Source organism: Myodes glareolus, chromosome 9 (genome assembly GCF_982192425.1).
Source record: "Myodes glareolus chromosome 9, mMyoGla1.1, whole genome shotgun sequence".
NCBI classification, from domain to species: Eukaryota; Metazoa; Chordata; class Mammalia; order Rodentia; family Cricetidae; genus Myodes; species Myodes glareolus.
The window spans coordinates 1296752-1323041 of record NC_142034.1 but is presented as its reverse complement, the minus strand read 5'-3'; the positions used below and the strand labels follow the sequence as shown (position 1 = coordinate 1323041).

Genomic DNA, 26290 nt, shown 5'->3' with positions numbered 1-26290 from the left:
ATCCATCTGTCTCCACCCCACTACAAATTGCTTCAGGGTCCCTGTATCCAGCTCTGCTACAGAGAGACATGAACTTTGCAGATTACTTACAGCTTATGCGACAGGATGAAGTCTGCTATCAGCCTGTGACTGGCGTCCCATTTTAGACAAAAATCAGCGGTGCCACAATGTACATGGTATCTGTCTTCAAGCCACAAAGAACACACCAAGAAAGCACAAACCCCTATTTCTGCAGAGCACCCAAACACACTCTCACTTGCAGTTCTCAGTGTCAAGCCTGACAGGGAACGTGGCCTTTGGCCCTTCTAGACTGATTAGTTCAAATTTAATTAGAAAGGGCACATTTCCTAATCCTGAGCATGAGTGAAATGTTTTATCGGAAACCTGCTGCCAGGGTACCCAGCTAGTTACCCGAGAGCTAGCTCCTGTTGCCTTGGCTGTGAGGAAGTCAGGAAGCAGGTAGGTGCCTGGTGTGTGTGGATGTGTGTGCGTGGGGGGGGTGTAGTGTGTGTGTGGTGTGTGTGTGCATGCCTTGTGTGTGTGTGGTGTGTGTGCGTGGTGTGTGTGTGGTGTGTGTGTGTGTGCCTGGTGTGTGTGTATGTGTGCCTGGTGTGTGTATGTGTGTGTGCCTGGTGTGTGCGCGTGGTGTGTGTGTGTGGTGTGTGCGCATGGTGCGTGTGTGTGCCTGGTGTGTGTGTATGTGTGCCTGGTGTGTGTATGTGTGTGTGCCTGGTGTGTGCCCGTGGTGTGTGTGTGTGTGGTGTGTGTGCGTGGTGTGTGTGTGGTGTGTGTGTGTGTGTGTGCCTGGTGTGTGTGTATGTGTGCCTGGTGTGTGTATGTGTGTGTGCCTGGTGTGTGCGCGTGGTGCGTGTGTGTGGTGTGTGTGTAGGGAGACAGTGGGAGGGAGATGTGCACTCCTTGCTCCGCCATTGCTGACTCCAGGGTGCAGTTTTCAAGGGTAAGGATGAAGGGCAGCATTGTTTACCTGGGGCAGACTCAACCCAAACTCTCCTGCATCTTTGTTTTGAATTGTAAACAGAACTTTTCAGGTACTACAGGTATATAGGTTCTTAAATGTGGAGGTAGGCTGGGTGGTGGTGACACACGCCTTTAATTCCAGCACTTGGGAGGCAGAGGCAGGAGGATCTCTGTGAGTTCAAGGCCAGCCTGGTCTATAAGAGCTAGTTCCAGGGCAGCTCCACGGCTACCGAGAAACCCTGTCTCGAAAACAAACAAACAAACAAACCAACCAACCACAAAAAACCCAAAAAACAAATTATAATAAAACAAAATGTGGAGAGAATTCTCATTCAGGGCTTTTTTGTTTTTGTTTTTTTTTTGAGACAGGGTCTCTCTCTATAGTCCTGGCTGTCCTGATAGACCAGGCTGCTCTTGGGCTCACTGAGATTCATCTGCCTCGAGTGCTGAGATTAAAGACAAACACCACCAAGTCCAGCGAATTCTGGTTCTGTTTAAGGGCCCACACCTGAGCTGTCTCAGAAGCATTTCTAAAGCAGGGAGCGGCCAGGTGGGATGGCACACACGTTTGAACCCAGCACTGGGGAGGCAGAGACAGGAGGATCTCTGAGTTCCTGGCCTGCCAGAGTTACATGGTGACACCCTGTCTTTTTGTTTTTTTGTTTTTTGGACAGAGTTTCTCTGTATAGCCCTGGCTGTCCTGGAAGTCAGAGATCTGCCTGCTGCTGCCTCCCAACTGCCGTGAATAAAGACGTGGCCACCACCACCTGGCAGAGAGATCCCATCTTAAAAACAGAAAAGGAGAAGAGAAAGAAATTTTAGGAAATAGTCAAGTCCTACCTTCTCCAAATTATCTGTAAGATTAGAAAAGGATTGAGAGCTGGCCTGATGACACAGACCTGGAACTCGAGAACTTGGGAGGCAGAAGTAGTAGGGCTATGAGTTCAAGCCCAGCCTGGGTTAATAGTGAAGTCTTAACTCAAAAATCCAAAAATAGCAGGGAAGTGGTGGTGCACCCCTTAAATCACAGCACTCAGAAGGCAGAGACAGGTGGATCTCTGTGAGTTCAAGGCCAGTCTGGTCTACAGAGCAAGTTCCAGGACTGACTCCATAGCTACTGAGAAACCCTGTCTCGGAAAAACAAAAATTCAAAATTAGATGGAGGACTGAGAAATGGCTCAATAGGTAAAAGTGCTCGCTGGACAAGTCTGCAACCCGAGTCCCATCCCCAGAGTGAAGGAAGCACAAGGAGGGAGCTAACTCCACTAAGTTGTCCACATGGGTGAGGGGTATGCAAACTCCCTGTCCCCAGACACACACATACTCATACCACCTCCAGCCCCCCACCGATAAATACACAGAACCGGTACAACTGTGTGTAGGCAACAACCAAACAGAAAAACAGGCATGGTGGTGCCTGCCTGTAATCACAGCACTGTGGAGATGGAGGTAGGAAGTTAGGAGTTCAAGGTCATGGCTATATAGCAAGCTCAAGACCGTCTTGGGGATGAGACCCTGCCTCAAAACCATAAAACACATACAGGCAAAAACAAACAAACGAAACCAAATCAATACTAAGAGCACATCACGGTAAAGTCAAGTTCACGGGGGCCTCACACCAGGTCTGCAGCGGCTTCGACACTCACTTTAGTGTAAGGTGCTGGGCAAGGTTTAAGACCCGCCTGTGATGACATATCTCTATAAACCGGGCTATAAAGTACCATTTTACAGTGCTGGGGGCAGAACTCGAGGCTTTGTGCATGCTGAGCACACACTCCGGCCCAGCTAGGAGAAATGCTCGGCTTGATAAAGGTCCCATTGAGAAGCACACAGCAATCATCACATTTAGAAACTTCAGCCTAATCCCCTTCAGCCTAGGAGACAACACAACTACTGTCGCCACTCCTGTTACCATGGTGCTCGGAGGCCCAGCCAGCTCTTTAAGAAAAGGAGAAGGAGTGTATGGATTGGAAGGAAGACATCATCATCTACTCAGGAGAAAGACTCAGAGCCAAACTGTAAGGTCTATTCAGGGGCTCAGCAAGCGGCTCCACCCACACTCCAGAACCTCTCTGCAGCACTTGTAGGAGCCGAACAGGCCTGCCACCACCTTGCAATAAAATTTTCCTGGTACTGCCCCAGGTGTAGCGTCCGGGCCTGGATGGGAACATACCTCAGGGCCGTATGCCTGCTCACCAATCTAGGAAGCTAATTCTGATGCTTGCTTTATACCCTGGTTTTTAAAGTTTAAGTTTCCATTTTTTCAAGCTGAATCTCCAGACCAGTTTTTCACTCAAGCTATTCTGAGGGGGAGGGGGCTTGGGCTTCTCCACTGGCTCTGTCCTCAGGGCTCTACTAAACTCCCATGATGCTGGGGCTCCTAGCCTACTTGTCTGCAATAATGGCCTCCCTTGGTGTCCCTAAGTGCCACAAAGGAAAACAATTAAGAAATCTCTAGTGGCTTGATGAGAATTATAAGCATCCTGCTAGGCTCTGCAGTGGCCACAAACAGCACACTCAGCAGGATAAGGCACTTCCTCCACAGAAGTGTCTTGATTTTGTCTGTGGTGGTGGTGAGTCATCTCTCAGGCCCCTTAAGTCACTTTTATTAAGGAGTAATTTACACACAATAGTGGGCATCTTTCTAGGACTCCCTGGCAATTTATCTAGTTTGTAAAGTATTTACTCAAACACTTCCGTAAGTTTTGTTTTCCTTTTTCTTGAGCCAGAGTTTTGTGTCCCAGGGTGGCCTCAAACTTGTGATTTTGAATTTCTCATCCTCCTGCCTCTACCTCCTGAGTGCTGGGATTATAGGTGTGGATCATTATTCTCCCTTTATGTAGTGTTGGGGATTGAATCCAGGGCTTTGTGTATGCTAGGGCAAGCACTCAAACAATTGAGCTATTTATTCAAATCCCCTTTTATCAATTCAGATGTTCCAGATGTGAGTCTAATATGTTTTTGTTTGTTTACCTGTTTTGAGACAGGCTCTCACTGAGTAGCCAAAGCTGGCTTCCAATTTGTTATCCTTCTGCCTCAGCCTCTTGAGTGCTGGGAGTACAAATGTATGCTCTCAGGCCTGGTAACTTTATTTTGCAGTGTTGGGGGTTAAACTGGGGCCTTCCAGGGCAGACGTAATGGCTCAATGGTTAAAAGTACTTGTTGCTCTTGCAGAAGATTGGATTCACTTCTAAGCACCCATTTGGTAATTCAAAACCCTAACTCCAGTTCAGGGGAATCCAATGCCTTCTTCTGTCTCCCGAAGGCACCAGGCACACGTATGATGCACACACATACACATACGCAGGTAAAACACTCTCACATATAAATAAATCTAGAAATTAAAAAAAAAAACTGGGGCTTCCCACAGCAGATGTTCCTCAGCTCCCCCCACCCCAGCCCCATCAGCCTTTTTAATTTGTTTTTGAGACCGGGTCTCCCTAGTAGTAGTCCTGGCTGGTCTAAAACTCCCTATGCAAACAAGCTGGCCTCAGACTCAGAGATCTCCCTGTCTTGCTTCCCGGGTGATGGAGTTAGAGGTGTGAGCGACCATGTCTGGCCTTTTCCTTTGTTCTTGGTGTGTTCCTGGGATGCTGGAACACCAGTGCTTCCCGCATGGCGTGGTGATGCTGGGGAAGCAGAGGCGGGCAAAAGTTCCCCTCTCATCCCCTCTCTTGCTTGTTATGTGGTAGGTTTGCCAGTGTAGGTAGGCGGAGGGGATATGGGGATCAGGCTACCACCAAAAGGTGGCAATTACAGGTTCTTCCTAGGGGCCTTCTCAACTTGCTGAATTGTTTGGTTTTGAGACAGTGTCTCTGTAGTCCAAGCTGGCCTGAAACGCATTCTGTTGCCCCGGCTGGCCTATAACTAAAGTCTCTCCCACTGTCTCAGCCTCCTCAATGCCAAAATTACAGGACTGAGAAATCGGACCCTGATTGAATTTATTATTGTTTTTTAATAAATTAAAATTTAAACATTTAAAAATTTTTCATGTGTATTTGCATGAGTTTATGTGCACCACACGCATGCGGAGGCCAGAGGGTGATGCATTCTGGCACTAGAGTGGAATTACAGGCAGTTGTGAGCTGTCATGTGGGGGCTGGGAACCCAGTCTCAGGCCTGTGTAAGGACAGTCAGTGCTCTTAACCACCGAGCCGTCTCTCCAGCCCCTGTGTTTCAATGATCAGATTATCACCATCATTATTATTATTGTTGTGCGGGCATTTGTACACATGTGTATGACTCCAAGTGCACGAATGTGAAGGTTAGGGAACAACTTTCAGGAGTCAGTTGTCTCTCTCTCTCTCTCTCTCTCTCTCTCTCTCTCTCTTCGTTTGTTTTAGTTTTTGAGACAGGATTCCTGTGAGGCCTGGCTGGTTTTGAACTCAGAGATCTACCTGCCTCTGCCTCCAGAGTGGGAATTAAAGTCTTTCCACTACGCCTGAGAAGTTCTTTCTATCATCGCAGGCTTGGGCCATCAGGCAGTGGGGCAGGCACTTATTCACTTGCTGCCCCAACTTGAAGTTTTGAATGGCTGTTGCTTTCAGGCAGCGGCTCACTATATAACCCCTAAGTGCTGGAATTACAACATGTGCCACAATGTCCCATTGATTTTTTTGTTTGTTTCAGACAAAGTCTCACCATGAACTAACTCTGCCTGTCCTGGAACTCACTCTGTAGATCAGGCTGGCCTCAAACTCACAGAAATCCACCTGCTTCTGCCTCCTGAGTGCTGGATTTTTTTTTCCTTTTTGGGGGAATGGTGGTGGTTCAAAACAGAGTTTCTCTGTGTAGTCCTGGCTGTCCTGGAACTTGCTCTATTGACCAGGCTGGCCTCAAATTCAAAGATTCACCCGTCTCTGCCTCCCGAGTGCTAGAAAGGATGCATTACAATTGACTGGCACATTTAAAAAAACATGAACATTTGTGCCTTTTTTTTTTTTTTACATCTAAGCCTTCAGGAAAATGTTTACGATAAGGCTAGTGTGGTGGTGCACATCTTTAATGGCAGCACCAGAGTCAGAGGCAGGAGGATCTCTGTGAGTTTCAAGCAAGCTGAGTCTACACAGTGAGTTCCAGGACAGCCAGGGCAAACCACGTCTCAAAAAAGAAAGGAAGGAAGGAAGGAAGGAAGGAAGGAAGGAAGGAAGGAAGGATAAATAAGAGGCTGAGTTTGGTGGCTTACACTATAATTTCAACACCTGAGAGGCGAAGACGCAGGAGGATTACAAGTTAAAATCAAATTAAAAGAAAGAGGCAATATGGTTGGGCAGGGGTGAGCGTTTCAGTTGGAAAGATCCTCACCTTTCATCTGATTCCCTCAGTACTGGCCAGAGTGTGACAAACTGGGCACAGGGTCACTGTAATACAAACTCTACACATCTGGCTGTGGGTGGCATTACAAGTCCTGTTCAGCCCCCTATGGCTTCCACCTCAACTACTTCCCTGCCTGTGGGCCTGGGGGGAAAGCACGTGCGTGTTCAGGGACCTTACATATTTTCTTTGATGCTGGTGTGTCAGAATATCACCTCCATCAGGAAGGCAGCTGAGACCTGGCTCCTCTTTACAGATTCTTCATGCGTTTTACAAAAGCCTTGTTTCCGTGTATTCATTAATACAGTCAATTCGACTGAGGAAATTCTGCCTTTGGCCTCTTGGTCAGCTTTACAAGCAAATGCGTGTAGGCTCCAGTGCCAAACACCGGGGTCAGCATGGCTGCGGCACCCAAATCAGCCATGCCTTAGTATCTACAGGGACTCAGCTCTTGGCCATCTCCCTCCCCAACACTAATATATGCCCTAGTCCCCATACAGAATGTCCATGTGTTTGCCTGGAAGTTTTGAATAAGCCCACTGACTCTAAATCAACTCTCTTGAGTTCATATAATCTCTTTCTCTTTTCTGAGACAGGGTTTCTCTATGTAACCCTGACTGTCCTGGAACTCGCTCTGTAGACCAGGCTGACCTCAAACTCAGAGATCTGCCTGCCTCTGCCTTCTGCGAGCTGGGATTAAAGGTGTGCACCACCACCGCCCGGCTCCATAATTTCTCATACAATATAATGTTCTCCCAATAAATACCAGCTGGGCTATATTACTGGAGATGACAGAAAAAGGTATGTACATGTTTAATAAAATTCAGCTTAAAAAGCAACTTTTGCTTTATGGTAGTGGTGCAAGTCTTTAATCACAGTACTCGAGAGACAGAGGCAGGCATCCATGTGAGTTCCAGGCCAGACTGGTCTACAGAGCTAGTTCTAGGACAGCCAGGGAAGCATGGAGAAATCCTATCTCTAAAAAGCTAAAAAAGAAAGAAAAAAGAGAGAAAGAAAGTATTAAGGTATGCTATACGGTCCCCGGAGATAAAGCCAGGGAAGCTGTCGCTCGGCACGGCGGCTCACATCTATTTTGGCTTCAGCACTTTGGAGGCCAAGACAGGAAGACTACCGCCTAAGTTGGAATTACAGGCCTTTGCCACAAGACTTAGCTAAAAAGGTTATTTCAGTTTCTTTCTTTGCTGGGGATGTAGCTCTGTGGTTGTACCTGCCTACTGTGTACATGATCCTGGGCTCAATCCGCTCAGCACTGCAGAATTAACTGACTAAATAAAATTACTTTCTTTGTAAGGTTGGACCTGGCAGCTAGAACAATAGGAAAGTAGCTGATTAAGTAGCACTGGCTCGCTTCAGGAAGGCTGTTTGGAGGAAGGATTAGGGCGGAGAGAACTCTGTTATCTTGCCAACTGAAAGTGACCTGTTTGGGAATTTGGGAAATAGGTCTGGGAGGCAAGGTAAGCATCTTGGCTTTACATTGGACAGGGACAGTGGCCTCAGCAATTCCATGTTGACATTTAGCTGGGTCTGCAGGGCCCCGTGCTGAACCCCAGAAGTGCCCTGTTATTTCTGCACACCTGCTTTGCCACTGAGTCCCAAATCACCACCAGCTGGAGCTGGGAGCTGTTTCCTCCATCTTGGGCTATTAATTCTGGGTTCCTTTTTTCCCCTCTAGAGATTTTATTTTTATGTGTGTTTTGTCTGCATGTATGTAGACACACCGTGTGTGTGCTGTGTACCATTTTTGGAAGCACATCTAAGACTGCTGTGTCCTGCCTGCCACACAGACATTTTCATCTGGAAATCATTCCTTGTTGAGACATCTACTTTACCTTAATCCTTTCACAGAAAAATTAACCTAAAACAGTTAGTTGTGTTAGCTGGTCAGTTATTTTTCCGTTGTAGGATTCTTGGCTTTCTTGTTTGTTTGTTTTTGGAGACAGGGTTTCTCTATGTAACAGTTGGCTTTGTAGACCAGGCAGGCCTTGAACTCGCTGAGATCCGCTTGCTTCTGCCTCCCAAGTGCTGCGATTATAGGCGTGTGCCACCACCATAAAGCAAAAATTGTTTTTTAAAGATGACTTTGTATTAAACATGCCACCACCCCCCAGCCTGATTCTTGGCTTTCTTAATCTGTCTTTAGATTTTTTTTTTTAAGAGAGGTGCAGGGGTGGGGTCTCAAGGATGTGGTGACGTACTCCTGTAATCTCAGCACCTTGGATGCAGAGACAGGAGGATGAGTTCAAGGTTACCCTGGGCTGTATTAGATCCTGTCTTAAAAAAGAAAAGAAAAGAAAACTGGGTGGTGGTGGTGCATAGAGGCAGGCGGATCTCTGTGAGTTCGAGGCCAGCCTGGTCTACAAAGTGAGTTCCAGAACAGGTTCCAAAGCTACATAGAGAAACTCTGTCTTGAAAAACCAAAAGAGAGAGAGAGAGAGAGAGAGAGAGAGAGAGAGAGAGAGAGAGAGAGAGAGAGGGAGGGGGAGAGAGAGAGAAGAGATAGGGCTGGAGAGATGACTCAGAGGTTACGAGCACTGATGCTCCTCTAGAGGAGTCAAGGTCTTTCCTCAGCACCCACACGACAGCTCACAACTGTCTCTGGCCCTAGTCCAGAGCATCTATGTTCTCTTAAAATATATGTGCTTCCTGTGCTGGTCAGGGACTTCTTGGTTCATTTGACCCTCCTGCCTTATTCTCTGGAGTAGTTGTGACTACACAGGTGTCTCTAGAGTGTCTGTGACTACACAGGTGTCTCTGGAGTGTCTGTGACTACACAGGTGTCTCTGGAGTAGCCGTGACTACACAGGTGTCTCTGGAGTAGCTGTGACTACACAGGGGTCTTTGGAGTAGCTGTGACTACACAGGGGTCTCTGGAGTAGCTGTGACTACACAGGGGTCTCTGGAGTAGCTGTGACTACACAGGGGTCTCTGGAGTGTCTGTGACTACACAGGTGTCTCTGGAGTAGCCGTGACTACACAGGTGTCTCTGGAGTAGCCGTGACTACACAGGGGTCTCTGGAGTAGCCATAACTACACAGGTGTCTCTGGAGTAGCTGTGACTACACAGGTGTCTCTGGAGTAGCCGTGACTACACAGGGGTCTCTGGAGTAGCCATGACTACACAGGTGTGTGTCACCACCATGCTGTGTGGGCTCCTGAGAACTGGATATAACTGCATCTGAACTTTTTAATCCAAGTTAGTTAACAGAGTGTTTTGATCATGACATTAGATATACTTTATTTTGTGAGACTGGAGATTATTCTGTCTTACACATGCCAGGCAAGACTTTTGTTTGTTTATTTTTCTTTTCTTTCTTTCTTTTCTTTTCTTTTCTTTTCTTTTCTTTTCTTTTCTTTTCTTTCTGTGTAGCCTTAGCTGTTCTGGAACTCTACCTTGGCCTCCCACACTCTAGGATGACACACATGTGGCACTGTGCTTACTTATGTGGTGTTGGGATGGGTGGAACACCGACTCTAGGTAAGCATGCCTATCGAGTGAACATCCTCAGCCCCTAGTGTTCTAACACTGAGCTACATTCAGGCCATAGTGGCTTCTGTCTGTCTGTCTGTCTGTCTGTCTCTCTCTATCTGATTTGATTTTTTTCCTTCAGAGGCTCTTGCTGCCTTAGAACACATTCTTTTTTTTTTTTTTTTCTTTTTGAGACAGGGCTTTTCTGTCCTGGAACGCACCCTGCAGTCCAGGCTGGCCTTGAACTCTGCCCGTGGGGTTAAAGCACCGCACCCCCACCCTGGCAGAGCTCTGGAGACTTCTTTTTTTTTAGCATTTTTCCTTCTCCTTTCCTCCCCTTAACTCTTCGTTAGCTCTCTCTCTCACTGCTTTTTGAGCTCTCAGCTATGTACCCTACGCTGACCTTAAAATGTTTTTGGGGAGGTTTGCTGGGACAGAGTCCCATGTGTGGTCCTGGCTGGTTCGGAACTTTACATTGAGAGCAGCTGACCTCGATCCTGTGGGTGTCCTCTTGCACTCTGGTGGACAAACAGCCCTGGGCAGGCCGGACAGCGCTCCACCACCCGGGAGCCCTCAGCCCCAGCCTCATGTGTGGACGTGTTGTAGGATTCCAGGGCTCTTGACTGCATAGTTCCTCTCTTTCTTTAGACTTGGCCTCGACCCCCATCCTTCTTGCCTCTCCAAGTTCCGTTCTCCATCTCCTCAGCACTGTACCGCCTGCTCACGACTGTTCCTTGCAGCCCAGAAGTGGCCTCCGTTCAGATGACCTAGTGACCTAGAATTGGCCTCTGCCCCTCTACCCAGGGTGCTGGCAGTGATGCCCGTCCTCCTATCTGCACACAGCTGCTTGGTGTCTCCGCGAATCTGGTTCTTATCACCACAGCTTGCCAAGCAGGAGTGGGTGCCAGACATTCTATGGCCCTAGAATAAATACCACTAAAAAGCAAGCCGATGTGATTATTTCTAAATGTATTTGCTTTGTTTTAGAAGTGACTTCAACATGTTGCTTTCCTGAGTGGCTATGATCATTTCCTTGTAACCATTTCATAAAAAACCAACAGATCTCCGAGGCACTGAGCCTCAGCCTTGTGGAGTGTCCTCTGCCCTGAAGGAATTCAGCACAGGCAGCAAACAGGCTGCTCGTTCACTTCAGGATCTGCACAGGTTTGCTTGATTTGTTTTTTCTAAAGCACTTTATTTATTTCTATTGTATGTGAGGTTGTGTTGCAGCCCTGCAGCTGGAGTCCTGACAACTCTAAGCCGCTATGCCGGTGCCTGGACGCAAACTCGGGTCCTTTGGAAGAGCAGCCGGTACTCGTAACCACGGAGCCATCTCTCCATCGCTTGCACTGGTTCCGCAGAGGCAGATCCAAGATATGGCGGGGTGTGCACGGAGTCTCAGAGAAATGTTGCCAACAGAAGGGCTCTCAATCCAGCAGCAGGGACCAGGCCACGGGCAGAGATGCCGAGAAACAGAGAGGAGCCTTGGCCTCTTGGCTGTGGAGCAAGGCTGCTGTGAGGGTGGGCCAGGGGGACGTGAACCAGGTTTGCACAGGGCTCTCTGCCCTCCCAGAGTTGTTCCCAGGTTCTTCTTGGTCTGTATGGCTCACCTTGGCTACCAGGCCTTATGTCCACCTTCCCTAGGTTACCGAGACCTAGGGGACTCTGTGTCCATTCTTTAGTGTGAGAAGCAGGCGGGAAAGGAACACGGTGTTCTGGATTGGCTTACCGCAGTCATGCGCTGTTCTTGGAGGCCACCGTCCTGAGCTCTTCACTTGAGTTTTCTTATCACAAATATGCATCATGCTGACACATTACCATCTCCCACGAGGAAGTCTTGGCTGCTCTCCTGAGCTCTCCCTGTGTTTCACAAGAGACACAAAGCGCCTGTGGAGGCCAGACAGTGGCAGGTGTGGCAACAGGGACTCCAGGTTAAGAAGCGTCACAGGAGGGCAGGTTGGGGCTAAGACTAACAGATCAGGAAAGCATCAAAATAGAGTCACTCACCCTGACACTCCACATCAGCATCCTGAGGCTAACCTGTTTACCTGATAGGGTTAGAGCAGAGACTGCCATGTCTTTGATTTTCTTTAGGTCTTTTTGTTTCTTTCCTCCCTGCCTGCTCTGCTTCCTCTTTCTTTTCTCTCCTGTCTCCCCTCCTTCTCTTCCTTCAACAATTTTATCTTTCATGTGTGTAAGTGTGTTGCCCACCAGTATAACATATGAACTACATGCATGCCTGGTGCCCATGGAGGTCAGAAGAAGGTGCCAGAGTGTTGGAGTTTCTGGAACTGGAGTTATGGGTGGTTGTGAGCCATCATATGGGATCTGGAATTGACCTCAAGTCCTCTGCAAAGCAACAAGTGCCTTTAACCACTGGTCCATCTCTCTAGTGCTCCCTGAACTTGGTTTTAAACAGGGTCTATGTAACATAGGTCTATGTTGGCCTGAAACTTCTGACTTATTAAAGGAGTGCACCACCACTGCCCAGTCAATTTTATTTATTTTTATTTTGTATGTTTTCATGCTTTGCTTAGATGTATGACTGTGAACAACATGTTTGTGTAGTGTCTTCAAAGGTAAGGGTGTGTGTCAGATTCCCTAGGACTGGAGTCACAGAAGGCTGTGAGCCATGTGGGTACTGGGAATTGAACATAGGTCTTCTGGAAGAGAAGTCCACACTTTCATTTATTTATTTATTTATTATTAGTACTTATTATTGGTTTTTCAAGACAGTTTTCCAGGGTCCCTGACTGTCCTGGAACTCACTCTGCAAACCAGGTTGACTCTCAAACTCAGAGATCCGCCTGCCTCTGCCTCCCAAAGTGCTAGGATCAAAGGCGTGGGCCACTGTGCCTGACTAGAGCCGTTACTCTTAACCGCTGAGTCATCTCGCCAGCCCTCCAGGCAGGCCAGTTTCAATTGGCTTTGACAGCGAGGCTGCTGTTTGGGCCTATGAGGCTGTCCAGTGAGTAGACAGAGGCCAGCCTGGCTGCTGAGTGTGCTGCTTCCCAAAAACTTCTGGGATTAGCCTATAGATGGTTTTGACTCATTAAGTGCTAATGTTCAAAAGTGAACATTTTAATTTAATTAAGTTTTTAAGTTTTAAAAAAAGGTTTATTTGTATAGATATTCTTTCCTGCGTGTTAAGTATGTGCACTGGATGTACGTCCGGTCAGAAAAGGGTGTGGGATGCCCCGGAACTGAAGTTCTGGATGGTTGTGAGCAGCGGCGTGAGTGTTGGGAATCAAATCCAGGTCTCCCACTCCCCCGCTTCTTTTGCTTTGTGGTGGGTGCACAATTGTCTTAGCAAGCATATGAAGGTTAGAGGTCAATTTGTGGTAGTTCTTTTCTTACCAAGTCCCAGGGACCAGATTCTAGTTGGTAGGTTTGGCAGCAAGCACCTTTATCCACTAAGTCATCTTGTGAACGTGTTACATTATTTTAGTTAGTTTTTTTTTTCCTCTGAGACAGGGTTTTTCTGTGTAGCCCTGGCTGCCCTAAAACTTGCTCTGCAGACCAGGCTGGTTTCAAACTCAGAGAGATCCACCTGCCTCTGCCTCCTGAGTGCTGGATTACAGTATCCTATTTTTTATTTTATTTTATTGGTGTTTTGCCTGTGTGTCTGTGCTGGTTTCCTGGAGTTACAGACAGTGGTGAGCTGCCATGTGGGTACCGGGAATTGAACCTGGGTCCCCTGGAAGAGCAGTCAGTGCTCTTAACGGCTGAGCCATCTTTCCAGCCTCAATATCTTAATTTTATTTTGAGATAGGACCTTTCTGTTATGTAGCTCTGGCTGTTCTGGAACTCCATATGTAAACCAGGCTGGCCTCAAACTATTGAGAGCCACCCACCTCAGTCTCCCAAGTGCTGGGATTAAAGGTGTGTGCCATCACACCTTGCTAAGGGTTCCTAATGTTTTGAGACCAGGTCTCTCACTGAATCTGGAGCATCCTGTTTCAGCTAGACTGGCTTGCCAGTACGCCCAAGATCTGCCATGACAGGTACATGTTGCCCCGCTTGGCTGATGTGGGTGCTGGTATCTGAATTCAGGTCCTCATGTTTGATCTGCAAGCACGTTTACCCACAAAGGTCCCAGAAAGAACTGTTTTACAACTGGCACACACCTCTAATCCCAGCACTCCAGGGCAGGCAGGTGGATCTCTGAGTTCAAGGCCAGCATGATCTACAGGGCGAGTTCCAGGATGGCCAGGGCTTCACAGAGAAGAAAAACAAACAAAAGAACTGTTTTGTTTTTGTTCTCAACGTGAACATTTTAAAGAAATGTCTAGTTTCTCTAGAAACAGAAGCTTATTGGGTTCACAGAGCCAGGGAGGAGCCACTGTGAGTGTGCCCAGGTCCAGCCCAGTGCCCTCTTGCTGCCTGCTCCCCTCTCCCCCACTCTCCTTCCCTGCTGGAAACACTCAGGCCTGGAGTGCTCTCCTGGTGAGGCCTGAGGTGGAGGGCCTGGGACAGGGTAGCTCCAGGATCAGGCCAGACAAGGAGCAGTTGTTGAGTTCTTTTTGTTTGGTGATAGAGTGTGGTCACTGTCACTGTTAGTGTCTGCACAGATGCTGAGCTGTGTAAGTAGGATTTAAGAAATGGCTTTGAACTACAGGGCATTTTATCTTAATAATTCAAACGACAAACCATCTTTTTTTTCTTCTGCCTTTAGACTCAAGAATGTAGCCCAGGCTAGTTTTGAATTCACTACGTAGTTCAGGCTGGCCTTGAATTCATAATGAGCCTCTTCCCTCAGCCTACCAAGGGCAAGAATTATAGGCCTGTTCCATGAGAATGAGCTAAAAAAAAATTCACAGCATTTTAAAGAAATAAACCAAACCCACCATTGCGCTGCATGTCTAGCCCTTAGTTTGATGAGAGAAGCAGACCAACTGCCGGAGCCCGCGCTGACCGGGGAGGGGCTGAGCTAGTCCCAACTAGTACCCACATTCCTCAGGCGCTTCCACGCCCATGACCTTCGGCCCTGCATCTAGCCTCCCATCGCCTGTCCCTTTCCTATTAGAAAGTCCCTGTCTAGAGCACCTGTCTACCTCCCCAATTGCCCTCTGTGGAAAGGTCACAAATCCACATTAAATCCAACCATGAAGCTTCACCACTGCTGAGAGGGGCGGTGCCCACCTTTAATCTCATCACTCTGGAGGCAGAGGCAGGTTGATTTTTTAGTAAATTCAAGGCCAGCCTGGACTACCTTGTGCATGGTTCTGGGTCAGTCAGTGCTATGAAGTCATACCCTATCTTAAAAGCAAGCAAACAAAAAACTAAACCAGCAACAAACTGAACAACAACAAAACAAGTGATTGCTAATTAAGGAGTTGGAAGCAGGAGGATCAGAAGTTCAAAGTCATTTTAAGCTACACAGAGTCTGAAGCAAACCTGAACTACAGGAAACTCTGTTTTAAAAACAAAACAAACTGCCAGGCGGTTGTGACGCATGCCTGTGATCCCAGCACTCGGGAGGCAGAGGCAGAGGTAGGCGGATCTCTGTGAGTTTGAGGCCAGCCCAGACTATGGAGTGATTTCCAAGATAGGCTCCAAAGCTACAGAGAAACCCTGTCTTGAACCCCACCCCCAAATCCACCCCCCCAAAATTGTAAACTAAAACCAAAAATGAAGTATCAATTTTCATTTATCAGACTGAGAAACAGACCTGGGACAAAGTCCAGGGCACTGGGGTGGGGAGGGCTGCTTTCCACCCTGCAGGCAGCTGCAGGCACAGGGCCAGGTTTTTTTAGAACAGTTTGGTAACATTTCAAACCACTCACACCTTTGACCCAGCTATTTCCCGTCTAGATAATTGTCCAACCGTGGGCTCCCACGAGCACAAGGACACACACAGCACCACTGCATCTAGTGTGGAAGACGACGCGGGGGGACCGTGAGACATCGCAGCGCGATGGACCACCCAAAAGATCTGTAGCCCGTGTACTGTGAAAAGATCTTCAGAGACAATAAAGAAGCAAGCTGCCTAGGGCTACGTGTTGTAGGAAGGAAAAGGGCAAAGGTGTGTGTTTAAGGATAGTGCACCTGGCCCTGGCAGCTGGGTAGGTGGAAGGGAACTAGGCAGTGGGCGATTGGAGTCAGGCAGAGGAGGCTGGTGCTCCAGCTGAGGCCTGCACAGGTTGTTTTTCGACTCAAGGAGGTGGAAGGCATAACACAGTTGTCACTGGAGCCCCTCTCCTCTGGGGAGGCAATCTGTCCTTTGGCATGTCTGCCACTTGCACACCTGGGTCAGACACCAGGGAGGCTGGACTGTACTAACTCCTGGGGAAAACATTTGGGGGCACCAATAGTTGCTCTGCAGTAAGGCAGACTGCCTTAGAACTGAGCTTTGGGAACAGGTCCTCCAGATGGGGGAGGTTTTCTGAAGCCTCTGGCTGGGACCTGTGATCTTCAGAGGTATCTGGCCAGGTGAACAGATGGAGCAGCTGTTTTGGCCTTTGTTGGGATGCATAAGGAACCCTTCCAGTTTGATCTTTATGCTTATTTTTGGTGCTGCTGATAACCCAGGGCCTTGGAAATACCAGGCAAGTCTCTGCCAATGGGCTAGTCTTCTCTGAAAGACTGTCCCACAGTGTTGCCCAGGCTGAAGTAGAATCCCCATCTCAGAACTGTGAACAAGTTCTGCTCTGGTTTTTCCTTCTTGTGTTAGTGTCTGCTATCCCCAGTGTGCGTGTGCGTGCATGTGTGTGTGTGTGTGTGTGTGTGTGTGTGCTGGGGATGAACCTAGAGCCTTGCACAGGGGAGGGGAGCCTCTGTCACCGCTATGCCGTAACCTTGCATCATCTGTCTTATGCTTAATGTGTGGAAGGCTGCAGCAGGCTGACTCCCTTCCCCAGGCATTTCATTGCAGTGGAACTTGAAAATCCACTTGTTTGGCTTTGAGAGAAAGTCTGTCCATATTTCAGTTAGGATTACACTAAAGGTTTCTTCACTTTGGGGAACACCGTTGCCCTGATCATATTTAATACTTTCATCTAGGAAGTACATGTATTTTTAAAGCCTTTTCTTTTTCATTTTTCTTCCCTGAACAGGGTCTTGCTATGTACTCAGTCTGTCTTGAAATATTTTATTCTCCTGCTCCAGGCTACTGGAGTTATAGGCGGCACCACTATGAGGGGTAAGCCTTCGCTGGCGGGAGGTGTGCTGGGGATGCGCGGAGAACTTCCTGTATGTCAGGCTAGGGCTCTACCATCAAGCGTGGCCCAGCCCCAAGCTTTGCGGTGTCTACGTCAGCCATCAGTCTTCCTTCCTGAAATTCTCTCTGTCATCCCTCCCCATACCAGGCTGCAGCCCTCCGTCAATCCTCTATCCTGCATACTGGCTGCTTGATATTAGGAGTCCAGCATCCAGTGCAAAGTCTCAGGTGTCTCCACCCTTAGGGTCGTTCTGAAGAGAGAGAAGGGACTCAATATAAATATGAGAAAGAACAAGGCCTGGGGAGGGGTAAGGTTGACTTGTTGGGTCGGTCTGGGGAGGAGGCAGGTGCTAGGGAGACGGGGTGGGCATGAGGGATTCCAGCAGTGGGAATGCCGACTTGTGTCTGCAGGTGGGTGCTGGACTCCTGGGCTAAGCAGTAACACAGGAGCAGGAGAATGGGACCCAGGCATTGGGCCAGCACTGCTCAGGCAGCCTTAAGGCTTTGTAAGAGTGAAGGTGAGAGAGGAAAGCTGGCTTGCAGGTGGGTAGGTGTGTGCGGTGGGATAGACATCAGGGTGTGTGTAGGGGGGATAGACGTCAGGGTGTGTGTAGGGGGGATAGACGTCAGGGTGTGTGTAGGGGGGATAGACGTCAGGGTGTGTGTAGGGTGCCAGCATGGTGGCCAGGGTGCCTCATGCCTCTCCCACCTTGACCTCCTGGATGCTGGGCCCCAGCACCTCAGTGGGCTTTCCTGTTTCTAAACATGGACACAGTTACATGTTGGTCCCTTCCATGCTGTTTCATCAGCGCTGCTAGCTGCCCAGAACCGTGGAATGGTCAGTCTACCGTTCACGATGCACTGAAAGTGTAAAACTTAGAAATCCCACCCTAGTTTTTGAAGCAAGACTTCCAGGCTGACTGGGGACTGATCCTATCCCACCCACTAACGTGGTGAGGCCAGCCACATCTTCATGAGAGACCTTGTCCCCCAAGGTATCAGTGTGTCCACCTATAAGGTCCTCAAGTCATTACAAGATCTGAGTCACTGAGATCTGTCATTCACAGTGACAGATCTCAGTCAAGCCTCCCAGATGCCAGGGCTGCACCAGGAACCCAGGGCTGACTAAACCACAAGATTGCACTGATAACGTCCGTCTTTCCTCTCAGCAAAATCCTCTGTAGAGTGAACCACAAAGCCAGAATCTCTGCTGGAATGTAGGTTTTTGTTTGGTTTTGTTTTTAACTTTACTTTTATTACAAAAGGTGCTAGGAGCTGTCAGCCACACCCCACACTCAGGCTGGGTATGGCAGCTCAGCTTCTACCAATCTTTCCCACTGAGAGCCCCAAGCAGCAGCTTCCAGGAAGGTGGCCTGGGTCCTGCAGGCAATGCCCTGGGACATGCGGAGCAGGTGTGTGGGTTCTAGGGCAGCATTCTCCTCGCTGACGAAAATCAATCAGTGGAGGAGTGGGCAGGACCCGAAAGGGCCGACCAGAGGCAGCGTCCTCCCACTGTCCTGCAGGCTGATGCAAGCTCATGTTCTGACCAGTGTGCGGCAGGGTATGGCCAGTGCTCGTCCCTGTGGCTCTCTGTGTTCTGGCCGGTGTGCGGCAGGGTATGGCCAGTGCTCGTCCCCGTGGCTCTCTGTGTTCTGGCCGGTGTGCGGCAGGGTATGGCCAGTGCTCGTCCCCGTGGCTCTCTACTCGGTGCTGCATTAGACATGGGCTGGGAGCTCTGCTCTATGCCGCCTGCACTGGGATGCAGTGACTCGCAGCTCCAAGCATCTTGCCTGATCTGTGCCACCCTTCACTCCCTCAGGCCACCCTCCACTTGGAACTTTTTGGTTAACTTCTGCTGTCACGTCAGCTCCCAGGCTGCACGTGGCCACCAGCTAACTGTTCAAAAGTCAGAGCTGTTTCATCAGGTCAGCTGTGCCATGACCGTTTCCCACTGGCTACCTGGAAAGTCTGTAAGCTTGGGGAAAGCTTGCCTGTCAGTGTGGGCAGCCGATCTACCCTCCACTCCAGTCACTCCCAGGGCTGCCCTCTGAGTTTGTCTCCCGTCATCTCTGCCCACCTCACCCCCTGTACAGGCAGGCTCCTCAGGCTTCTGTTTCCGCCCCTCCCTCAGCTGCGGCCTCCGGACTGCTGCTTCCGAGCTCTCCATCCCACTCTCTGCTGAAGGACTCGGCAGAGAAGACTAAAGTGATGACCTCATCCCACTGAGACCCCTCTTCAAGCCAACAGTGATCTACACCAGGCAAAACTCAGGGGTTGTGGGCATAATGGCCGTGTTTATAATCCTAGCACCGAGGGACAGAGGCAGGAAGACTGGGGCAAGTTTCAGGCTAACCAAATCAAATCAAAACAAAATAAGGGTCACTTCTCTATCCGATCCTTGATGCATCTGTGGGGCTGACCACGCCTTACTCTTTAAAGCAACCAGGGTGTAGTTCCTGTAATTCTTGTAATCCTAGCACCTGGGATATCACTGGAAATTCCAGGCCAGACAGAAACATGTGGTGAGACACAGTCTCAAAAACACAAAACAAAATAAAACAAACAACAAAAACATTAAGCACACGTAATATACATAGTTGAAAGGACAATAAAAATAAGATAATTTAAGGTTCCGTAATCTACTTGCTTTTGTAAGTTTTGCACACACCAGCCGTGTCTGCTGCCTGTCAGGACTCTGCGTGGCTCTTTTGTACTGAGACGCTCAGCTGAGGATGGACAGATGTGTGGTTTGGCAACCTGTCTGTATTGGTTACCTGTGAGCTTGTTTCAGGTGAGAGGCAGCTGGTGGTGACATTGCTCAGGCTTCTTTGTCACCGAGTGCTCTTCTGCTGTTCCCCAGTGCAGCAGGCCTGTCTGTGCTGCCTCTCAGCTCCCTCCCTGTGGTGAGAAATCAGGTTACTCTGTCCTCATTCAAAAGGACAGCACTGGCCACTGGCGTTAGAGATGGCTCAGCAGGTAAGTGCTTTTCAAGAGGACCTGGGTTCAGTTCCCAGCACCCACTTTGGGCATCTTATAACCTCCTTGTAGCTCCAGCTCCAAGGGGATCCAATGCCTCTGGCTCCGGGGTACCTGCACTCACACATACCCATACCCACCTCCTTTGGTGCTGGCAGCATTACAAATTTCTGGGTGTAGGTTTCATTATTCTGTGGGTGATTTGCTAGGCTTCCTGAGAGCTCTTTCTTCTTTGGACTTTCTGTCTTGGATCTATTTTCCTCTTTTGTTTCTTGAATGGAGTCTCACTGTGTAGCCTTGGCTATTCTGGAACTTCCTTTGTAGACTAGGCTGTCCTTGAACTCTCAGAGATCTTTCTGTTTCTGCCTCCTAAGTCTGAGTGCTGGGACATTTACATCATCTTATTTGTAATGGCAAAGGACTGGAAGTGACCTAAAAACAACTGTGGAGAACACACCAGGACACCAGGGCTCACACTAGAAGGACACCAGAATCATGCATCAGTTCTGCATCACTGCTGTGGACCCGTCAGCCAATAGCCTTTAAGATATTGAGCCACTTCAAGGAAGATCCTCTGAGAAATCTCCAGTAGGAACAGATGGCCCAGATGTCAGAGTTTTACATCCAGAACAAATTCAAGACTGCTACCTGAGATGATCAAGCCTCACAGGATACGCCAGTCATGATTTGATGATAATTATAAATTTTCTTTAGGTCCACATAAGATTATCATCAAACCCAATCAGCAGAAAGTAGCCTGGAAAACTACGCCCACATTCCCAAGAAACGGACTATGGATATTTTCCTTTGTTTAGAATGTTGGTTACAAGTTATTATGGATAATAGTCAGGAGAAAAGCTAAACAAAGGATATTAGGTTCAGAGTTCTTGTTCCTTAAAAAAAGGAGGGGAGTGCTGTGGGACAATGGTTTGTAGCCTGTCAACTGTGTTTTAATAAAACGCTGATTGGCCAGCAGCCAGTCAGGAAGTATAGGTGGAATAACCAGACAGGAAGTAGAGGCGGGTTAATGAGAACAGGAGAATTCTGGGAAGAGGTGTGCAGTCCTGATCTGGCCACAGAACAAGCAAGATGTGAGTGCCTCACTGAAAAAGGTACTGAGCCACGTGGCAAACATAGACAAGAATAATGGACTAATACAAGTTATAAGAGTTAATAAGAAGCTTGAGCTAATGGGCCAATCAGTTTATAGTTAAAAAAAAATACCGACCCATGTTGGATGTGGTCTCATGTACTATCAGTGCAGATGAAAAGCATGCATGGCCTCTTGAAAGCTGGATTGGGTTCCAGTTCCCAGCGCATACAGAGAACTGTGATCGCCCCCTTTCTGTGAGTTTATCCCTAGATAAATAAACCTCTGTTATACTCCATTTCGGGCGACTGTGGAACTCTTATACCCCAACATGATGCCACTGACTATGATTTTTTTATTTTTTTTCCTTTTTGAGTCAGGGTTTCTCTATGTAACCCTGGCTGTCCTGGAACTCACTCTGTAGACCAGACTGGCCTCAAACTCACTGAGCTCTGTCTGCTTCTGTTTCCTGAGTACTGGGATTGAAGGGGTGCACAACCATGCCAGGCTTTTTGTTCATTTTGTCTGGCTTAGATTTTGAAACCACTTTTTCTCCCTCCACCCTTTTTGCTTCGTGTCATCTCAAACAGTTCCCCCAAAGTGAGCCTTTAGAGAAGTTTTCCTAAGAATTTCACTGCGACCATCACTGGCTCTTCTAGAGAAGCAGAGCACTCTCTCCTAAGGGGCCCTGGGGACACAGCTTGTGAGACATTCCTGACCTACAGGGCTGTATGATCATGGCATGGGACACTCTGGCTCCCCACAAGAGATAAAGTATGCAGGCCTAGGAGATTGAGAGGGTGGAGAGAATTCACACATCAACCGCAATCACTTGAGAACATGGTGGCCACGCTGTTCCCGCTCCTTTTGGTACCCCACTCTGTTAGTCAGGAAGCAGCTCTCCTACCTGCAGCAGCAGAGTCATCCTGAGAGGCGACGCCCGAAAGGCTGGACCCCAGGTCCAGCAGCTTCCAGGTGTCCTGGAGGGAACTGCTGGCCAGTGAAGACGATCTGTGGTGGTCACTTTCCTCGGGGACTTCTTGAGCCTGTGGTGGCAGCGGTGGGGACCTGTTTTCTTTCTGATACACTGACTTCCAGGTCTCTGTGGGGACTCTGTGCTGTCTCTGTGGAAGTTAGGAGGACAGTTGTCTTTGATAGCTACCCTCTCTTCAGCCCTGGGAAGTTCATAGTTCTCCTTTCCGCTCTCCTCAGGAAAAGGAGACCAGGACCCTCCTCAAGATGGGGATGGGCCCCTGGAAGGCAGCTGAGTGCCTGAAGCCCAAGTGAGTCCAGGATAGAGGTGAGGGGACAGAACCTTGAAGGTGGTAGTTCCTACCAGAGTGTGAAGGGTGGGTAAATGTACACCAGCTGTCCCGGCGTCTATCCCTCCCCTGCCCCGCCACTCTGAAATGAAGTACCCAGTGGGAAATCCATGGCAGACATCAGAGCAGTGAGACCTTTCCTAAGGTGCCCAGAGTGCTCGAGTTCCCACAATTTCCACACTCGAGTGTGTGTAGACACCAAGTCTGGTCATACTCCAGCTCCCATCTACACTCCCAGAAACCATTGCACCTCAGAGTGTGGCTGTACCTGAGCAGGCCTTGATGCTGCCCCTGCCTTGGAGCCTCGTGTGGTGCTGTTTTTGCTGACCTTGTGGGTAGATGCCATGCCCGCCTTGGAGCCTTGTGCAGTGCTGCTTTTGCTGACCGCTTGGGCGGAGTGTGGTTGATCTTTCCCTGAATATCCAGAAACACATTTTCTCTTGGTGTGCCTGGGGTCCTGCCATGAAAAGTCAAGAGAAATTCAGGAACTGATATCATTGCATATGAGCTTTCCCATGAGATTAGGAAGAAACATTCCCCAAATCCGGGGACTAGGGACTCTTCATTTGATGACAGCCCTTAAAGGAAGGACCTGCTTGTTTTACTACATAGAACAAATTCAACCAGCTCCCTCCAGTTGACCAAAGTGCTTCTCACACCTTCTGGGGAAGGAAGCTATGAATTCCAAGCAGAAGTCTCTTCCCCAAGATCAGGGCAGTAAAGCCCAGCCAAGACAGCACCTGGTCGGCTGGTCCCTAACTGACCACTCTGCCCATCGCACTCTGAGTGCTTGGTTTCATCCATGCTCTGCATGAAAGGAGGCGGGGGACATCAAGGAGAACCACATACGTGGTGTGAAAGGAATCGTGGAAGAAAACAGGCCGGAAAAAGCTGCTGGGCCTTCGCAGAGCTCAGAGCAGTGGGTGGGAGCGTGCAGACCGCACGGGCTGTTCTCCAGTGGGCACAGTAGTGAGCACACCCAGCACACACACCCTGCACACACACCCTGGTGCTTAACTTAGAGCTCTTTGGCTGGCAGTGGTTATGAGCTCCGTCACTGACCTCCGCTTTTCCTATAATGGGTATAGGTATTTTGTCTGCATGTGTGCCCGTGTATCATATGCATGCCTGGTGTGCACAGAGGCCAGAAGAGGGCATGGGATTGCCTGTGACTAGAGTTACAGATGGCTGTGAGCTGCCATGTGGTGCTGGGAATCAAACACCAGATCCGGAAAAGTGGTCAGAGCTCCTAACCACTGAGTCATCTCTCCAGCTGTCTTTCATTTCTTTCTTTCTTTTTTGTTATCTTCTTCTTCATTTTAAGGCAGGGCTTCAGTATACGGCCTAAGCTGGCTTTAAATCTCCATCCTCTTGCCTCAGCCTCCAGTGTTGGTAAGAACCACTGTGCCCGGTTTCTTGTCTAGAGTTTTAAATTATTTCAGTAGATGTAATAAACAAATGTAGTTTTACATAAGAAGTAGTTCATATAACAGGCGTGTTTTATTGCAATGGACGGCAGGCTTGTTTACTGGGTGCGGGAAAGATTTCTTCAGACAATACCTGTTTGCAAAGTTTGAGCACTGACTGACCAGTGCAAGTGACTGAGAATTCCCAACCGGTTGGGGTGAAAACTCTTGGTGATTACAGATCGCCTTTCGTAGGTCAGGAGCGCCTGTGTGGGTCCATGGAGAGTCTGGAGGAGGTGGTGGGGCAGGTATCCCAGGATGCCCCAGTTTCCAGCAGTGTGGGAGCAGCACCCTTCCGCTCTGAGCCAGGCCTCCTTTCTGGACTCAGCCACCCTTCTCAATGCTTCCTTTATAGTTTCCTCCACGGGGAGCGTGGTGTACTGGGGAAAACACCTGGGCCTGCCCTACTTTCTTCGGCCTGTCCTGCTCAGTTTCTTCTGACCTCTGCGGCTCAGCTCTTCTCCCCAGGCCTCTTTCCTGTGGCCTTGCTCTGTCCTTGACTCTGCTCTTCATGTGTGGCCTCGGGCTGGCCGCAGGTGTGAAGGAGAAGGACTACCTCCAGCTTGTCCTCCCCAGCCCCCCCCCAGCCCCGCTTCCCCATCCAGCTGCTAAGGCCTAAGCCTTGATGTTTTCTTCTTGATGTCCTGATATTCTTTTTTACATTTTAGCTCTGCCCTTGCCCCTACCATACCTCACAGCCTCAGCAGCCCTCCCCAGTGGTGGTCAGCATGTCGCTCCCTGGCTCAGAGCTGGCTCTTCCCACCTGGCTGGGAATAAACTTAGAATCTACATCGCCCCAGGGCAAAAACATCACTATTCTTTTAATTTATTTTAAGTGAACTGAAAAGACAAATTGCAAATTCCTTCTGGGAGAACACATTTGCAGTTATTCAACAAATATGAATCAGTACTGAGATTACAAAAAAAAACAAAAAAAACAAAAAAACAAACCCAGCTGGTCCTGACTGGTGGCCCGTAATCCTAGCACTTTAGGAGCCCAGGCAGAAGGATTGCAAGACTGTCTCGAAAACCCAATAGCCACTTCTATGTACACACACAGCTCCAAGGCACAGGTCTGCTGTGCTTCACCCATCAATGGGACTGAATTAGCTTGTGGGAAGGATGAAGAGGAATAAACATCCCTGCGGCAGAGACACAAGACCTCGGCAGGGTGAGGAGACCTCCTACCCCCAACCTCAGCTAAGGGTAGAATGAGCGGTGCTGGACACTGGACTGTCCAAGGATGGATAGCTTGCAGGTCATGACACTGTTCTGGGTAAAACCTGAAGACAGACCTTCTTCTCTTTTGTTTGTTTGAGACAGGGTCTTACTATGTAGCTTTGAATGGCCTCAGACTCACAGAGATCTGACTGTTTCTGCTTCCTAAATACAGGGAGTAAAGGTGGGTACCACCACACCAGAAGAAGGTACTTCTTTGAGTGACGGAAAATCTCCATCAGGGCAAAGGATTAAAATGGCTGGAATTGACCTTTTAACGTTAGGAAAGGAACCCAGGGCCTCTGGCACAAGCTACATGTGTGTTCTACAACTGAGCTACACCCCAATCCTTGACCATAACCATTACGTCTGGCTGTAAGAAATTTTAAAAGTTGGGTGTGGTAGAGCAGGCCTTTAATCCCTGCACTTGGGAGGTAAAGGCAGACAGGGCTTTGTGAGGCCAGCCCAGTCTAAATTGTACCAGGCCCTTCTCAGCTACAGAGAAACATTGTCTCAAAAAAAAAATTACAAGAAAGTTTTAAAGATTTATTTTTATTTGTGTGTCTGTACTTATGAGTGCATATGCCCTGTGTGGAAGGGCACCGGACCCTGTGCTGCGTAGTTTTCTGCCACTATTACACAGCTAGAGCCATCTGGGAAGAGGGAGCACGGCTGAGAAAACGCCCCCATAGGACTGGCCTGTAGAAACAGCTGAGGTTTTCTTTTTTTTAATTAATGGTTGATATGGAGGGCTCAGCCCACTGTGGAGAGCGCCATCTCTGATAGCAGAACGTGTAAGAACACTGAATAAGGTTTGGGAACAAACTAAACAATCAGCATTTCTCCACAGCCTCTGCTGTAATAGGGTAGAGCCGAGCTAGGTGGGGAAAACTAAACTGAATGCTGTGAGAAGGAAGGCAGAGTTAAGCCTTGGAGCCGCTGTCAGAGACAGGAATGTTGGAACCTTGCCCCCCTCATGGTAAAATATAAAATACTGGAAATTGGTTAATTTAAGATGTAAAAGCTAGCCAATAAGAAGTTAGAACTAATGGGCCAAGCAGTGATTTTATTAATACAGTTTCTGTGTGGTTATTGAGGGAGGCTGGACAGCTGGGAGACAAACATGCGGTCTCTTTCTACAGAGAGCCACCTGCCTCTGCCTCTGCCTCCTGAGTGATGGAATTAAAGACGTTCTCCACAACGCCTAGCTAAAGCATTTACATTTTATTTTATTTTATTTATTTATTTTTAAAACTTTTTTAAAGATTTTTATTTATTTAT

At 48.6% G+C, this 26290-nt stretch overlaps 1 protein-coding gene across 9 annotated transcripts in view; it reads right to left on the bottom strand.

Moving 5' to 3' along the window:
- Positions 1-26290, bottom strand: part of Ccdc57 (coiled-coil domain containing 57) — a 97806-nt gene that overhangs the window by 6038 nt on the left and 65478 nt on the right. For 4 of the 9 annotated variants that reach the window (XR_015003371.2, XM_087909640.1, XM_048429262.3 and 1 more), the window contains 2 exons: positions 22594-22782; positions 21911-22127 (listed from right to left, as the gene is read on the bottom strand). Coding sequence is in view for 6 of the 9 variants with exons in the window: in XM_087909640.1 (XP_087765766.1) it covers positions 21911-22127; positions 22594-22782 (406 nt within the window). In the remaining 3 variants the exon portion in view is untranslated. Of the gene's footprint in view, positions 1-19204; positions 19836-21910; positions 22128-22593; positions 22783-26290 lie in introns of those variants that run through there. The other 5 variants (XR_015003370.2, XM_085694212.2, XM_085694213.2 and 2 more) reach the window with 4 other exon arrangements.